The sequence below is a fragment of the Lissotriton vulgaris genome, chromosome 4_1 (assembly GCF_964263255.1).
Source record: "Lissotriton vulgaris chromosome 4_1, aLisVul1.2, whole genome shotgun sequence".
NCBI classification, from domain to species: Eukaryota; Metazoa; Chordata; class Amphibia; order Caudata; family Salamandridae; genus Lissotriton; species Lissotriton vulgaris.
In genome coordinates this window covers 1,174,126,253-1,174,143,763 of record NC_141691.1, presented here as the reverse complement: position 1 = coordinate 1,174,143,763, position 17,511 = coordinate 1,174,126,253, and the positions used below count along the sequence as shown (strand labels likewise).

Sequence of the window (17,511 nt, the reverse complement as noted above, 5' to 3'; positions counted from 1 at the left end):
CAGAAAACACAAGAGACTTAGGCTACCCCACTAAAGCTTTTGGCAGAAAAGCTTTCTAACTTATCACACATTTACTATTGATCTTACATATTTTAAATTATTATTAAGCTCTCTTTGTTTAAAGTATGAAAATCTAGATGAGGACACCAGTGGTGTGGTTGTCAAGTTTTCCCGGGGACAAATTAAAAAGAGGACACATTGGATAAAATATATTGCTCTGTTCTTTATGATACATTTCAGAAATTGTGTGCAACATATTAGAATGCAACATTTTAGATGTTTTTGTTGTGAGTGTTGATTATGTAGGTTCGAGGATCTGTACAATCTTTCTGATATCGAATAAAAAAATTGACCACAGGCATATCAGGCACAAAAAGAGCCAGAATGGGCATAGACAAGATACAAATAGTCTGTTCACATTAATGCATGCCTGTGTTTGAAAGCGTTAACACATTAAAGCGAGGGGTGTGTGAAGAATTCCGCTCTGCCAGCGGAGTTTTGCCCACTCCGCGCAGAATTCTGAAAAACTCAGCCAAGTGACGCAGACCAGAGTTTTTTCTCTTGTGCGGCTTGCCAACATTAAGTTGGCGAGCGTGAGAAATCGCACGCTAGACCACGTCTCGGCGAGATTTCTGAATGAGGGAGGTCGCGGCTGGTCACTAACACTTGCGTTGAGGAAGCTGCCACTCTAGTACAAAATCTACTCAAATGGCAAAAAGAAACTGCATCCTGTGGCGCTCGGCGTGATGCAGTTTGTGCTACTTTTACAGCACGGGAGAAACTCCTAGTGCTAAAAACCAGCATGAACAGCGTGATGCATCGGACTCCGCCGCTCGCGACACTCCGCGTAGCACGGCTGAGTTTTTACAGCACGTAGCGGAACTCCGCTTAGCGAGACTCCGCGATCTCCGCCCAGGCCTTATTAAAGCCTGACCAATTGGCTATGACAAAACTTGCCATTTTCGGCACAAGGGTGCTTAGGATCTGTGAGCCTATATTTGTTAGTTTTAGTATCATATGTTAGTTTCTTACTAAAGATGGGGAGATAAAGTTATGATTTACTGTGCTGTGAGTTTGTGAGAGTGCCTATCATGACCATGCTGAATGGTATGAATCATGGTGTAGGTACTGTTGCCTGCTGTATGGTGTTCATGCAAAGTCAGTTGGAGTGTCTCCCTTGAGGGGGTCATCTAAAAAAATCTGAAGCTCCTGAGGGTGTGCAACAAGATACCTATCTGTAACCTATAACCTAAAAATAAAGAAGCTTCATAGTTGTGCCTCAAAATGGGGACTTTTCTGTACAACTAAAATTCATTCCATGACGGTGACAATATCCACTTAATACTTCAGTTGCAGTAGATGACCATGTTTTCTAGAAGTAAAATACTTTTTTTTGTAATACAAAAAAATCATGCAGATTGATGTCTCTCATGTAATTCAAACCAAGTGGTTGGTAAGGTGTGGGTATCTACATGTGATATTTCATGTTAAGTATCTTTACCATTCTAAAAGAGACGAGCAATCCAGGTTTCGTTGGTCATTTTAGAATTTTACAACAGATGAATTGGATGCTCTTAAGCTTATACTCACTTAAGGAAATTCACGCCCCCCGCCTTGGAATAGTTTAGGCTTCTAAATCAGTATCAGCATTTGGAAACAGGAGCATGTTCTATCTTTTATTCTTAACACTCATCATGTGCGGGTTAAGTTTTAGTATTTACTGTACTATAAAGGTTTTATAGTACAGCAGAACATGACTGGTTATTGCTGGGCCTTCACTACTTTCAGAACTCCAAAACAAGTCTCTAGCTAACCCTGGCAATGCTGCTGAGCTGCTTTGTCAAATTGGTGAGACGTTCCACATGTGTTTACATAGCCCATGGTTAATTCTAAGACTAATAATGGTTGCTACTCATGCAACCTGCTTCAGCCCACCTACATGACTAGATTTCCTTTGTTCCTGGTCCCACACAAGTACTTACTCCTACCTCATTATGAGGCCGGCTCAATCCATGCAAGACGTCTGGGGAGTGGGGAATCTGCTCAAACCTGCTGCATTGGGCCTTAAAACTAAAGGATTAAATTATCTCTAGGCAGGTCGTTTATGCCATTTTATTTAACAATAAAAGAGGTTACAGAGTGTAGTAGTGCCAATAATAGGCTACTACCTGACTGTTTATAGCCTGAATAACTGCTTCTTCTTAAGAATGCCCTAAGGCCATTTTGTTATTTAAGCCGTATTCTCCTTCCACCCACGGCTCTATTTCATGTAAGGCATAAGGACCGTGGGGAGATTGCACCTATCAGCCTGTACACAGTGACTATGTCTTTGAACATATTTTCTTAAAAAAAAAAAAACCTGTTAGAGCGTATAAGGATTATCTTTTGCAGACTTTGTATTCAGGAATTTGTCATAACACAAACCTAACGTGAGGCAGCCACCCACCGACACCAAAAGTATGCACGGTTACATTCAATGAGAAATGATTCTCCTTTGCGTCAGCCATGGTGTGGAATTCCCTCTCAATCATTCTTCCTACCCTTTCCTCTCTGTTGCAGTTTCGGAGAGACACTCAAAAACCATCTCTTTAACCTTAGTTGCTAAAAACTCTCTATGTCATTCTTCGCTGTCATCAATAACAATCTGCAGGGCCAAGAAACTACGGTGACCATGCCCTCTAGTAATAACAAATACCAATGAAGTGATACAATGAAGGCATTGTCAGCAGTGAACTTTCTGTGCATCTAGTCAATGCCCTGCCACACTGAGTCATCGTATCAGATAGGGCAGAGTCTTACTTACCTTCCACATCATCAAAGCTCCCATCACAAACGGGTTGAACACAGTCAGGAAGCAATAAACCGAAGCAGGGTCAAAGCTAGGGAGGAAATGGAAATTAGAAAAAAGAATCAGAAAAAGGCACTCATCGTTTTACTCTGCCGCAACACGTTCCACTCTTCAACATTGACGTTGAGTAGTCTGCTCTCTGTGAGATGGGAGCTCAAAGCTGTGTACCACATGAGACACGTCAGATCCACAATGCTTAAGGATCTTAAGCACCAGTTGCATCTCTTTGATTGCTCAAAGAAACTACATTTAACTGCCTAACTGCACACTTTTTGCACTTTGCTAACCACATCGCACCCCAACGTACCTTCTTCAAAGTCTTTCAGAGCCACATTTTTTGGAGCACAATATTACACTTAAGGTAAGTAAACACACTTATTCTGACTACCTTCAAAAACCCGTGCAAAACAAAAATATTTTTTATCCTAAAATATTGAATGGTTTAGGAATGGATTGAAATCTTTAAAAGCCTTATTGTATCTACAGCAGACACAATTGAACTCCTAATTCAGTTTTATATTAATTATCTAACATATTTTTTAACTGAACCACATAACCCTCCCCAATGGCAATGTGGGTGCCACTAGAAATCTTTAAGGAAAATGTTTGGATGATGAGACACGGTACTTAATAACACTTTAGACTACTATAAACGTTTTGAAAGTTAAACTTCGATCGGGGTAACCTAAAAGTATAAATTATTATTACATTCTGGAGTCACAAAAAGAGGGGAAACATTTGAGTCCAAAACACATTTTTTGCGGAGCACCTCACAGGAATGATACCAAGGGGCACAGACCCAGAAGTTACTGTGTGCCGAGCTTCTCATCAAAGATGCTCACTCCAAGTGTGGTGGGAGGCCTATACAAGTAGGGTAGGCCCTCCAATAACTGTCTCTAACACTAAGGGCCCGATTACGAGTTTGGAGTGTAGGACCACCGCCACGACAGTCCTAGGAAGACCGCCAAGCCAGAGGTGAACCCGCTCGCCAGATTCCGAGTTGCATCCAGGCCATGCAGGCGGTGCAGCGGTGGTGTCATGGAGGCGGGTATGTAAGGCTCATAGGAGAGCCTAAACAGTATACCGCAACCATGACAGCGCCAACGGCACGTTTGTGCGTGGTGTGGCATGCACCATGTCGTGCATGCCATACTGTGCATGCACAACCGTGCCCTTTTGGGGGGGCAACATATGCCCCCACATGCACCCCATTGGCAGATTTGCCCTTTTAATGACTTTTTGCCAAGCCTTTCATGGCGGGGTCCCTGCCATGAAATGCTTGGAGGAAAGGCAGGTCAGAATCTGCTCGCCGGTGCCGGCCACCGCACCGCAGTGATTCCTGTCTGCTTTCCACATCACCACCGCTGCGGGATCCTGGCGGTGGTCTTGTGGTGGGCCCACTACCACCATTGTAATATGGTGGTCGGAGTGCCACCGCGAGTACTGCTGTCGCAGGACTGCCGTACTCGTAATAAGGCCCTTAGACACGTGAAGGGTCATTATTTTAGAACCAAGTTGAGAATGTTGTCGGTGTAGTAGAAAGCAACCCGCTAGTGTAGTCCTAACAAAATGTCAGTGTAAAGTTGTGACTTTAATGTGTATGCTATTCCCTGTACCTATTAAAAACAACAGACGTGTAAGGAACCAAGGCAAAGGAAGATCTGTAAAACAGAGTGGAGTGACACAGAGTGAATAATGAAGAGATATTGACCACATCTATAACAATAACGGCTGTTAATTGTCCTCCCCGCACTTAAGGGCCTAAGCCGTAGCCAAGGTTGTATACCAAGGGGGCTAATTAGCAATCTTTACTGCCCTGCAGTTAAGGACAATAAGGTTTTTAGCAAACGACCTCCATTCGGAAATATTGAGAGCAGCGGGAGCAGAAGCTGTTTCGTAACTGAAAAAAAGGATGAAAAAACATGTCTCCTTTCTCCCTTGGCGCTCCTTCAGCCTCTTCCTCGGGAGCAGTCATTTCAGACAAGGCAGTGAAGTGGGAACCAGCTCTTGCTTCACTCACTATTATCCCCAGCTTTTACTCTTAGACCAGGAGTGGGTTTGAAGCCCACAACAAACCAGAGGAAAGGGAGGTGGCAACACTGAGTTTTCCCTTTCGGGAGCCTGGACTGGTTGCGACAACTGGCAAAGGGAGCATTCTGATTGGCAGTTCAGCCGCCGCCATTCTGCCTAGAGTGCGAATGGCTGATACAAACCTTCGCCACCATTTCAATGCTAGTTCTTCTGTCTTCCAGTGTTAAATGTACAATATTATGTGCTCAGAGGGTAGTATCCCTCTAATTGTAACATTAGCATTTGCTGCAACTCTTCAAAGGGAGACACACAACAAAGTTACATACGTTTGGTAACAATGTTTAGTGGTTACAGAGCCCAGTTTTTTTAACTGCTTATTTAGAGGAGCCATGGGGAAGGCATTTGGGTTCAGTTATGAAGAAAATACTTTCCATCGAATGGTGTGACAACTAGAATTGTTGGTCACCCGATTCAGATCTATGTCGTCTGGTATTTGTATGTGGGCTGCTAGGCACAAACATGTTTTCTACAATTCAGCAAAGACATGTTCAAGAAGAGCCTAACTGAAGGGAGCAAAGTATCAAAGATTAAAGAATGTGGTTGCAATATTCTTGTCAAAATATTAGATTTTCCCTCCATAGAGGACAGGATTAACTCTAAAGCTTATGCTCTGCCGCTTTTCGGACCAGAGGTGAGTGAAAAGACTTCTTCTAAAGGAGGACCTGAGGGGTAAGCTATGTCCCCTTTAGGTGAAGGTGCAGTTTCTAGTTTACGATATATGCCACCATTAATATTTTACAGGGGAAGAAGGTTATCATTCTCCTAATTATCCTCTTCTCTATGATCATTAATCCATATCATGGATGGCAATGGGCTCAGAGTCAGACCAAGCTGTTCTTCTTTCTGAAAAAATCTTTGGGTCATAGGACGAGGCTGTGCCTGAGACATATTTCTTCTGGCTTCAAAAGCAGTACTTTGAGAGCTTCGTCTATTTCGGAGATAAAAGTGGCGTCAACTGAAAGGGGGATGTTGCTTTGGAAGGCTTTGATTTCTTCTTGGGCACTAAAGCCACAGCCCGTCGAGGCACTGGACTAGGAAGTGTTGTGTTCGAGCTGTCGGAGTTGATAAGCCTGCAGGATCAGGCTCACTCTTTGGGAGTGGCCCTGAGGGTACTGAGTTGTCCTGGAAAATTCCAGCATAACCAGACCAATCTGGGCAGTGTCGGATGATGGAGCTAAACTCTCTGGCCTCATCTTTTTTAACCCTGGGATTTTATTCGACAACAAGCAAGGAATGTTGGGAGATTCCATTAAGATTGCAGCTTTTGAAGTGCGGCCGCTTCCTATGGCGCTTTTTATTTTATTTTTGCAGTTCTTTTGGGCTATATAAACGTAACCAAACTGAACTGATCCTCAGCCTAGAACAGGATACATACCTCCATTATAACCAGGAGTGATAGGATAACGTCAATATATTGATATCCTCATGCTATCCCATAAAGGAAGAGTGGGGTGAAAACACAGATACCAACAGAAAACCATTTTGAAGGAAGTCAGATTGAGATGCATATCAAAAATCATTATTAACTGAAACCACCATTTATCACCGACTTCTAAATATATATGGTTACGATATTGATTACATCTACTGCCGCTGCATGCAATGATGAACTCGGAGACTGACAAAAGATGGTAAAAGCTTCGGGCTCGACGTTGGGTAATGCCTACAAATGGGCACAAGGATCAAACATGTAAAATAGGGATGTAACTAATAATTATTAGGTAAGATCAAGCTTTAATACCACATGATCCTTCTGAAAGCCGCGTAAGTGTATGTGATGCTAAAAATCAAATGGTCTTGCCATGTTGTGTAACTTTTTTTAATCATTGGAAGACACACACAAATATTGCAGGCACAACTATTCAAACCTTCAATCTCTCAAGCATGGGCACATAACTCAGGCATTTTCTAGCAGGCGGCTAAGCTGCTTTCCAATTGTATTGACAAGTCACTCCTGTTTTTCACTGATAGTATTCCTACACCACAAATCCTATTCTCACTTAACTAAACACATTACCTATACTGATTACTTGACTGCAACTCTTGGTGCAAACAACATTACCTGTTTATTGATGCAATGTTTCCAGTTCCAAAAAACGCTGTCACTATGAAGAAAACCTGAAGGCGGGTTAAGGAAAGTGCTACTTAAGACGAAATAGAAAGAGTGATTTACCTTGAGTAATGGTGTTCTAATTACAGAGCGCAGCGGGGCTCTAATTGCTGGAAGTGGTTGTGTCAATGCCATTAGGTGAGGTCTTTAGTGACAGTCTAATCAGTCACAGTCACCTTTTTGTGACCTTTGACTCTACGCACAACGCCCAGCGTGAGAAAGGACAGCACGAGATGTTATTTACTACCCTTGGCACCCCCTTGAAGCACGTCAGTGACGCAGGGAGAGTGCTCAATTTCTGAAAGAAAACGCTGACTCAGGAGAGCACCTAACACAAGCAATTGTTTCAGGCACAAAACCATCTTTTTATGTCTGATTTTCAGGTTGTGCTCTGTAATCAATCAATCAATCAATCATAACACTTGTATAGCGCGCTACTCACCCGGCAGGGTCTCAAGGCGCTTGGCCGGAGGGGACTGCTATTGCTCGAACAGCCAGGTCTTGAGTTGTCTCCTGAAGCTAATCAGATCATTGGAATCATAAGAATGCGATATGCATACTTATTTGTGGAGGGTGATTCGTTTCACAGTGGTTAGGCTCAAGAGAAAGTAGGTACATGTCTATTTTCATGATTACTAAATCTTCTCCAGTAAAGCAAATTACATATTTGCTCTTACTTGACATGTAAGAAAATTCACATTGCATTAACTACAAAGTGGTTTATTCCCCTTATTGAGCACAACTGATCTGTAATTAGTTCATAGATTTAAAAAGATTTTTCACAAGAAAAGAATATTTTTATGCGACTGCCACAAAGAAACGAATATATAACCATGCACTATCAAAGTCCAGGAACAATTAGAGTAGCTTTGATTTACAGATTCCAACTTGACATTTTAGATCTGCTAGGTTGTGTTTAGTGCGTTATTTTTAAAGAATAAGTGCTGGAGTCCAAAGTTCAGCTCAGAAGTCTGCGGTATCGAAGGTGTTGAATACCAATGCAGCTTAGTCGCAATTCCACCTCATGCCTCTTTAATTCACCACCAGGTAATCGCTGTCTCCTTACGTCACTCCTGCAGTTCTTTCTCACTCCTGGTTTCTCTTCCTTCTTTTCTCTTTTCTGTATTTCTTTCTTTTGCCCTTGTCTGTTGAGGAAAAATAAATCCCTAGCCTAAAAAATGAGTGCTGGTGGGCCCCACCAACTGGTTGTGTTCTAGAAGAGTGGCCAGCAGAAGGCCCAGCGACCGAGTACCTTGCACAAGCACACCTTGTAAGGTAGCCGTTATATCATGGTGGTGGTCATTTGGAGAGAACATGTTGCATCACAGGGATATGCTGGATCCCTCTCCCTCGAATTGCATTGCTTGTGAGTTTGTGGGTAGGGCGGGGGAGGGTCTACCCAAAAGAAAGCTGATGGTGGCGGGGGAGCTGCAAAATACACCCTAAAATACGAACACAGGCGCAATGACAGGTCTGAGGCATGTTTAAAAGGATACTCAAGTGGGTGGCACAATAAGTGTTGCAGGCCTACTAGTAGCATTTAATTTACAGGCCCTGGTTATATGTGGTACTGCTTTACTAAGGGCTTACAAGTAAATAAAATGTGCCAATTGGGTCTAAGCCAATTTTACGATGTTTAAAGGAGAGAGCTGAAGCACTTTAGAATGAATGAATGAATGTCTTATTAATGTTTAGACGCCATCTTTCGACCATACAGTCCTTAAAAATATTAAATAGTTCTACAATATCTAGGGTCTTTTCTCTCTGCCAGGTGACCCAAGGAAGCTTTAACAGCAAACAGCAAGTGTGAGGATAATGTATTATACTTACCTGTACCTCACCCTGCACTGACTCCGCTGTTTAGCTCACCACCCCCACTCTGGTTTTACCCTATAAACCACACTAGCCATGCAACCAGCATGGCCACGTTTTTCTGCCAGTTTTAGGTCGTTCACACACCTTGGAAGCCGGCAATACGTTGTGTTCCTGAATTATCATACTAATTGACTCTACCATGTACGTCTGTCTGTGTCCATTTATGTTATGTGTACAGTAAAGCAGAGGGAATCCCCCTATAACACGTAACGCACCTTAGCGAGTGCGACACTTTTAACATCATCACAATCACTTAAAATATTTACTTTCACCTTCACATACTCATTGGTCCTGAGGAAAGCCAGTTATAAAAGGCCTGGCTGAAACATGTAGACCACACAGGACGAAGGAGGTCATAATTCACTCCAACGCGTCCGTTTGCCTTTTTAGTTGCTAACAGGGGCCCATTAATTAAAGTTTATCCATACACCCTTGGGTACTGGGATCCACTGTATAGCTTTTAATCATCACCTTCACACTCACCAACACTGCACACTCAGCAAGTATACCAGCTCCTCAGTAATCTGGAGTCGAAGCACACCCGGGACACATTCGGTGTCACTGTGGTGGGCCCGATGATGAAGCATGCCACTAACTAGGTTGGTGGGTGAGGGCTTCATGACCAAACCAAATGATTTGCTAACATACGTACCCATTGAGTCTCTCCACACAACTTAGCTAGTCCTTCTTGATAATCTATATATAACCTAGGGGATCCGGACTAGCTTATCTAGTCCTCTCTCTCTGTTTTGATTTGATGATTCATATAAATATAAACATCTGACAAAAAAGCTTTACAATGAGGTAAAGCTGCATCCAACTTAGCAGAGGAAAACTGTGTTTGTTCTTTTAGATTTGCCTAAACAAACACCTGCGGGTTAAATAGCTATAAGCAAGATCTGAAAATGAGAAACTATTCCACAGAACAAAAGACACAAAACCACACTGACAGATTACTCTAACTTAATTAAAAAAACAGCAAAATTCACCCAACAAAAGTAGATCAACCACACAGCATGTTCTCATTACAATATAGTCTACTCAGATTTAGCACCTATTTTTCTATTAATATTTTCCCATTGACATGCTATCCAGCATAACCAAGGGTGACCAGGCTAACAAATGTTTTGTGGTAGTTGCAATGTGTCCAGGAAATATTAATTTGCGATAAAACCAGTATTATATGTAGGCCAGAGACCATCAAGGTTCCCTCCAAAACCTCCATGGCATTAACAATATTGTATATTGCCCATGGAAATAGTTCATAATGATTACTCTCCTGATACAATGCAAGAGTCTGGAGCAAATTATTAGAACTTCTATTGTCATCTATAAGTGAGTCGAGGGCCAGGTTGGGGTAGATGACAAAGACTTTCACTGCCTATGTGATGAAAATGTATAAAATATAAAGAAACGTGAAGAGGAGCTAGCATTAAATGCTCAGCTGCTTGGGGGGGCTATATTCTGTCGCTCTGTGCTGTAATATCATTGTTTTTGCTGGCTTTACATATTAAGCATGTTTCAGACTTGAAGTAGCCTCTTGGTGTTTTAGGCCATGAAATGCCTACTATCTCCCTGAGGTAGAAAGAGAGCAGGATTGGGCTCTACACAATTACTCCAGGAGCTGAAGATGGGGGGTTTTCCAGGAGAACTGGGGTGGAGCAAGGATCAGCATTTGATACCTTGATCTGGTCAGACAGCATTCGCGTAACTACATTTTAAAAAGTAAGTGTTTCTGCTGCTTTGCTCGTTTATCTGGGTATTTTAAATATGCGCAGTTGCTTCCGGCAAAGAGATGACAGGTTGAGACAGGGTGTGTAGGTAGATGCAGCATGTATAGAAAAGTGTATAAATGCACTTCTAAGTATACAGCTCGCGGGCTGTAGTATAGCCCGGAAGGGGAAAATAGAGACCCTAGCGCACATCCTACGAGGATAAATGTATGTGTGGAAAAGGCTCACTTGCCCTGGCCTCTCTGCTAGCCTTGTAGTAGTAACCAGAGATCAGCCAAAAGCAAACGGGCCAGTGTGCATGAGTAAAAAATTATTTCCTTCCATCCTCCACAGAAACAGTTAGCGACTTTCTTTTTGTTGGGAGTTTTATATAACGCGAACTAGAACCGAAGGTATCACAGTGCCTTACATGACCACTAGTTGCTTTACAGATGGACACATTAATTTTGTTGGGCACGGGGAGATTACGTGATTTGCCCAGAATCACAGGATGTTGAGCGTCCCTGCCCAGACTCGAACCTGTTCCCAAGTTTCCAGGTCGCTGCTCTAGAACTGTAAGGTCCCTCCTTTCCCAATTCCCTACTTCCCTCTCTCCACGGGATGAGCTTTAGCACAAGTCTGCCAGATACCTTCATGTGTTCCAAAGTGTGAATGCAGGATAGAAATGGGGGCTAGAAAATCTAAACATCAAGAGTCCCCAGCAAGAGACAAGTTCTCTCTGGCAGAAGGCACCCTTGATTTAGAATGCTTGAATAATATGAGAAGATGAATCAAAGACTCTAAGAATAATATAGATACAGAACAGTGTCCGACATGTTTGAACTAGTATGAGGAAGCAAATAAAAGGAAACATGGCTCTCAAGTCCACGGGATGAAAATGACCCATGAGAGACTCCAATATCAAATCAGTCACTTAAGGGACAAGGTTAGGGATTGTACCCGACTGCACTATGTCCTCCTCACCTATCGACTCAAACCACTGAAATGAGAGAGAAAGAAGACGAGAGAGAGAAGATGCCCTACATTTTACGACGCAATCATCTGGGAAAGGGGCAGGGCTGTTGTCACAGGTAGTGAGAGGGACACAAGAAAACAACGTTGAAGTGCGCGCAGAATGCACAATAAGACATGTAGCTGTCAGCAACATGTTCGGTCATGCAGCACAGTGCTTCAGCTGATTCCACCACCCAACACTCCAGCTATAGAGTATGAGTCGTCTCTGTTGCCGCTGAGAGCAGGACAGACCAGACAAGGCCTGTAGCCCAAGTACTGCCGGAGATAGCTTGGGATGCACCGCAGGGCAGGAAGAATCATGTAAAAGGCGAATGGACATTCACAGCCTGTAGTTCACTAATGAGACAAGCCAAGGAAAGAGGAGCCAAATATTCCAATTAAAGGTTGAGAAATGTAACTGGCAACTATGTAAGGACTCAACAAAAGCTTCCATCAGGAACGTTTAATTGAGAAACAACAAAGGGGACTGTTGGAAATAAATTTGCCACCTCCTCTTGCAGGAATCACAGATCTTCTTTGGATTGAAAGGACAGGCGGGGAAGAATGCTGGGGGTTGTGTTCGGAAGGAGGTATACTCCTTTTCTGCTGTATGTACGACCTATTTGTCTGCAGTAATGGCCATCTATGTCTGAAGAAAAAAGATTACCTGCCCTCGCCCTGGCCATTCATGTTCCTTCATGGCTAAAAGTCTCCTCCTGTCACATAGGAGGTCCTGTTGAGTATTTTGGACATCCCCAGAAAAGTCTGAGGTACGGAGCCAGGCCTGCCTCCTTAGCGATATGGCAGAGTTCATCAAATGAGCGATGGAATCAGCTATTTCGAATCTAGCTTTTATTAAGTGAGAGGCTGCATCTTATCCATCATGGACTACCTCAGCAAAGTGGAGACTGAGTTTGTCAGGTAGGCTGGGGAATACAATAGCTGCTATATCCCATAGGACGTGCATGTAGCAGCCAAGAAGGTGTGTCGCATTAGGGATCATAATCCAAAACTTCAAGAGGAAAAAACGTTCTTTCCATTCCCTCTAATTCTTTTACTCTGCGTGTGCAGGGTGAGTGGGAAACCACCAGGATTTAATTTAGTAGTGGATAAGGCTTGAATAAATACATTTTCAGGAATCGAATGGAGGGAAAGAAAGGTCAGATCATTAGAAGCTGGCCTATGACAACATCTAGAAGGAGCTAAACGAGATAAACGATTGGTTTGGTAAGCGTGGAAGTATTCGTAGCTCCAGGGTATCTTTGAGGGGTAGGACATTAGGGCTTCTTATTTCTTCATTGTTTATTTATATCCTCATGGCGAATTGCATATGAGCTAGCCAATGTGTTAGCAGAAATAAAGTCTCTGCCCATTCTTATTTATTGAGGTTGGAGAGAGCAAAAAAGGCATTTAAAAAGGAAGTAGGCAGCAACATGGAGCATGAGATGAGGGTGTGTATTTGATCGGGAAGCCACACATAAGGGAGAGAACAAGATAAAACATGCACTGCAATGTAGTAGTAAAAGAGAAAAAAAAAGAATTACTCTGAATGTGAGCAACGGTGAGACACACGTCATCTAATCAAAAGGACCATAGTGGACAAACACAAGAAGACGAGGGAAAGCCATTAAAAAGGAAGTAAGCAAATGGTATTGACAAGAAAGCCAACCAATGGTAAGCGGTGGGCTGGTTCTAAGCCCACTCCAAGTTTTGGAATGGTCCACAAGAGGACTTTCGACAGCAGACAGCTTAAAGTTGTCTGTAAGCACAACCTAATAACAGCTGGATGGAATGCACAAATTCATATCACAAACAAGTAATTACTTGGCACAACTTCCAGTCCATCGTTTTTGCCCAATATGCCACTCCAGGCAGACACCAGTCACATGCATATCAGACTCGGTCCTGCTCCAATAGAACAGTAACAGTACAAGCGAACTTCCGGGACAAGACCTCTCAAGACAGGAACATTAGCAACCTCAGCATTGCTTATTCCTCCCTTGCCAGAGAAGAACGTTAGGAGGGACCTCGGAAGGGGCCTGGCTGCGGTTGCAGTCAACGCCTCAAGCAAAGGGGCATTTGGAGAGTCATAGATCATCTATATACCACCTTGCTTGCGGTCTAGTCCATGAGGTAGCAATGGTTTTAAGCAGGGCCAGGGTGTCCATGCAGTAGGTGATCAAGGAGTTGAAGTTGGTGATAGATTGTGAAAGGTAGTCTAGGTGCAGCTGTTTGCTGCACTGAAACAGCCTTGACGGGTGGACCCATCAAAAGGAAGAAAATTGATTAGCTTTTTGCACTATTTGTAAATAAACAGAACTTTATCACTTGGTCGATGAAAGACAATATCTATTCCCTTTTCTGTGGTGTGTGCTGAACCTTCTCTTGAAGGGCATGTCTTCACTTCGGACTCCCCACATCACTCTCCTAAATGCCTTCTTGTGCACCATCCGTCTCACCTCTTAGTTGGCATCTAATGATACTGGTCTCCTCCAATATTCTTGATTCACTCTTGAGACGTGGGACCTGGCCCTACTTCTTCTAGCAGGCTGAAACTGAAAGATTATGCTATCACCAATGGCAATGATTTGCTTGCTGTACCTTTGGCAGAAATGTATGATACTCTTAAATTGTTCATCAGATAAGCTTATGGGATGATCCACTTTCTTCAGGGCTAAATGGAAGGGGGACCGATCCAGTTGCGAGGCATTCTGCGTTTGGATAAACCAACAAGACCCATTCTTAAAATTCACGGGTACAAGTTCTGAAACATCGATACCATTTCTAGATCTGACAATTTGCCTAGATCCGGGCACAATCAGTACCACCCTCTTCAAGAAGGAGACAGACAGAAACAGTTTACTCCTCTACGAAAGCCATCATACGAGAGCTCTGAGGGATAACTTGCCGTTCGGGCAATTCCTCCGCTTGCGGAGAAACTGCAGTTCTGTTCAAAACTTCAAACAAGAAGCAAGTATTCTGCAACACAAGCTCCAGGACAGGGGATACCCTACACGACTGTTGAAGACATCATTCAAAAGAGCGTTGAATAATAATAGAGAGGCCTTACTTGAAGTCCATCCAAAGGAGCAAGATGACACAATCACTTGTGTGACATCCTTCACCAAGCATTCGGCGTTTATTAAAAAAACTGTAAACTCACACTGGGGGATTCTAAATTCCGCAGGGATGGAACTATCACGCCCACGCTTTGCATTCAAGAGAACAGCGAATCTGAAAGACACACTGATCCACACCCGCCCAAAAAAATCAAGCACACAACTGGTCAGGACCCTTTGGGACCTCCCACCGGTCACTGGACATTACCGCTGTGGCTCCTGTGCTGTATGCCCCCAAACCATCCAGGGTAAAACCATTGAATTGCAAAGGGACTTCACCTGGATCATCAATAGACACACCAATTGTAACAGTGCAAGGTGTATCTATGTCCTTATTTGTCCATGTAAGATGCTCTACATTGGGATGACGATGCGCTCCGTAAAACAGCGCATAATGGAGCACAATAGCAACATCCGCTGTCATAAAACACACACTAGACTCTATGACCACTGCAGAGAACACAGCCACTCTACGGAGAATATGCAATGGACTGTCCTCGAGTGTCACCCTGGAACAAACCAACAAGCCCTCTTCAGATTGGAACAGAGATGGGTGCATCGTCTGCATACCGACGAGCTCGGCCTCAATGATGCGGTGCCTTGGACAATGCTAGCCAGATAGCCCGATACTAGGACTTGATTGTCCTTCTCCCAGTAATGACTGATGCCATCCAGCATACTACTTTCCCGTTCCAAAATGGCGCCCATAGTCACCCTCCCAGCTAGGCGGTGCCTTCATCGCTTTCCACACCCGCGTCAAGTTGCCTAGCAACACGCTCTGGACACGCCTCTACGGCGCCCGCGCTACCCGCTCTCTTAAGAGGCGGTTGCACTTCACGGCCACTCCGGCTGTCCTGCGATTATTACGACGTGGGTGGGGTAGGTGACTAGATGCCTTCTGCCAGCAACTAACAAGGTAAGGTGCATTGATCCAACTCAAGGAATGCCGCGAGCGTTTCTCACTGATCGCCGTGGATACACTCCATGCGGCACCAGACGGTAAGCCTCACCGCTAAATAAATTCCTGACCCTGCGGTGAATTTTTACTCGTCCTTAGGTATTTTACATATAGTTCTGGCCCCACCAGGTCAGCCTGTGGGATCTCCAACCGGGGACTACGGGTAAGATTACCATTGTTTATTACCTTTTTGTGTGCCTGGTTAGTTAAAATTGGAACGCTCACCACATCGGTGCTAGGTACTATGTGCCGTACTTTCATTAGTCAGAGTGTCAATATGGTTCTCTTTCCTTACATTTTCTTAACTTTCTTTTATCTTTCGTGTGTGAATGTACACACTCACTAATGTCTGTGTGTCATAGATACAACACACAGCATGCTGTGGCATACGATATATATAAAGACTATTGTGCATGCCAATTTTAGGGCACACATGTCGCATGCCCACTTCCAATGCACACCTGTCACATATTGAACGTGGCACTACCTCGTTCACACCTTCGTCTAGCCTACTCTCTCACATGAATGTCACCTCAGTAAAGGGGTTCGCTAATACCCCTCATCATGCCGTAGGACATCACCAGCATGTAATCTTTGCATAGTAGGATGTTCCCAGGCAACAGACATATTATTGACTGTACCTTCTTTTGTTTCCTTCCTAGTTCTGGGTAGGGCCTCAATGAAGGGTTGATCCCACGACATACACCAGGTCGTATACTCGATTCCTCTAATCACTGAGAGATCGACAGCAATTATATGAGCACTTTTGGTCCTGATGAATTGCCTTAGAGGCAAGAAACATGTCGACCACACTTTCACTAAGGGTTGAATGAGGCTTGGATACTTAACCGTCTAGCCTCAATACCCCTTAACTTTTAATAAAGCAGTGAGCCATGCCATTACAATTTCGCCCAATGGACTCTCCTGACTTTTTTTAAACTACACTCACGCTCACTATTGCACTTTTTTAGGCCCCTCACACTCACACACCCTATGGCAAAGGAATAAAAGAACTCCGCCAAAGTGCAGCATCCTGTGCTGCCCGACGGGCATTGCACCGCCAGCCTGTCGCAGGGGCAGGATACCGATGATGACGCTGGACGAACATCGGGTGGGATGACAAAAGTCGTTCAACCGATGACTTGTGTGAGGTATCCTTAAATTCCGATAAGGGTTCACAACATTCACTTTTCATGTTCACCCAAATGAGAGAGAGGTTAGTTGTAGTCATTTAGTTGACTTTCTCCGGGGAACTCTGTACTCCTTTTGTTGTTGATTACTAAATGGTAAGTAGTTGAAGGCCTTGAGAGCAAGCAGGGCTCAGAAAGCCACCACAAAACAGAAAGACTGTTAATGACGCATCTACGCATGTAAAAGTGTGGCAAAGTTCTGTGGATTTTAGTACAGCCTGAGAAAGCCTCTCAAAAGGTTGCCTCTTCTGCAGGACTCAAACACTGACCGCTGGAGCTCTTAACTGCTCGAAATACAAGCAGAAAGATGACAATCCAAAGATAGTAGGCATGGCTTGGCTTGTGCAGTGTGCTGTTATTTAAGGGAAAGGGGTGCAGAGCAGTGGAGAGCAGGAGTAGGCATAACACCAGAGGGGATGAGTGGCTAGGTGCAACAAGGAAATTCGGTCATCTGGCGGCCTTGGAGGCTAGTTTGATTGTGAGAACTGTTGAAACAAGGGATATTTAGATAATAACCGTGCCCTTCCGGGGGAAAAAAGCAAAAATGAAATACATATTATACCGCGCATTTGAAATAGTAATGATAGCCTAAGA

General features: G+C 43.7%; 1 protein-coding gene across 2 annotated transcripts in view; it reads right to left on the bottom strand.

Annotated features, from left to right (window-relative positions):
- The window catches only part of PIGN (phosphatidylinositol glycan anchor biosynthesis class N), a 1,076,629-nt gene that overhangs the window by 93,519 nt on the left and 965,599 nt on the right, over window positions 1-17,511 (bottom strand). For both annotated transcript variants that reach the window (XM_086965406.1, XM_086965407.1), the window contains exons 25-26: window positions 7,002-7,057; window positions 2,804-2,879 (exon numbers count right to left, since the gene is read on the bottom strand). In XM_086965406.1, coding sequence (XP_086821532.1) covers window positions 2,804-2,879; window positions 7,002-7,057 — 132 coding nt within the window. The remainder of the gene's footprint in view (window positions 1-2,803; window positions 2,880-7,001; window positions 7,058-17,511) is intronic.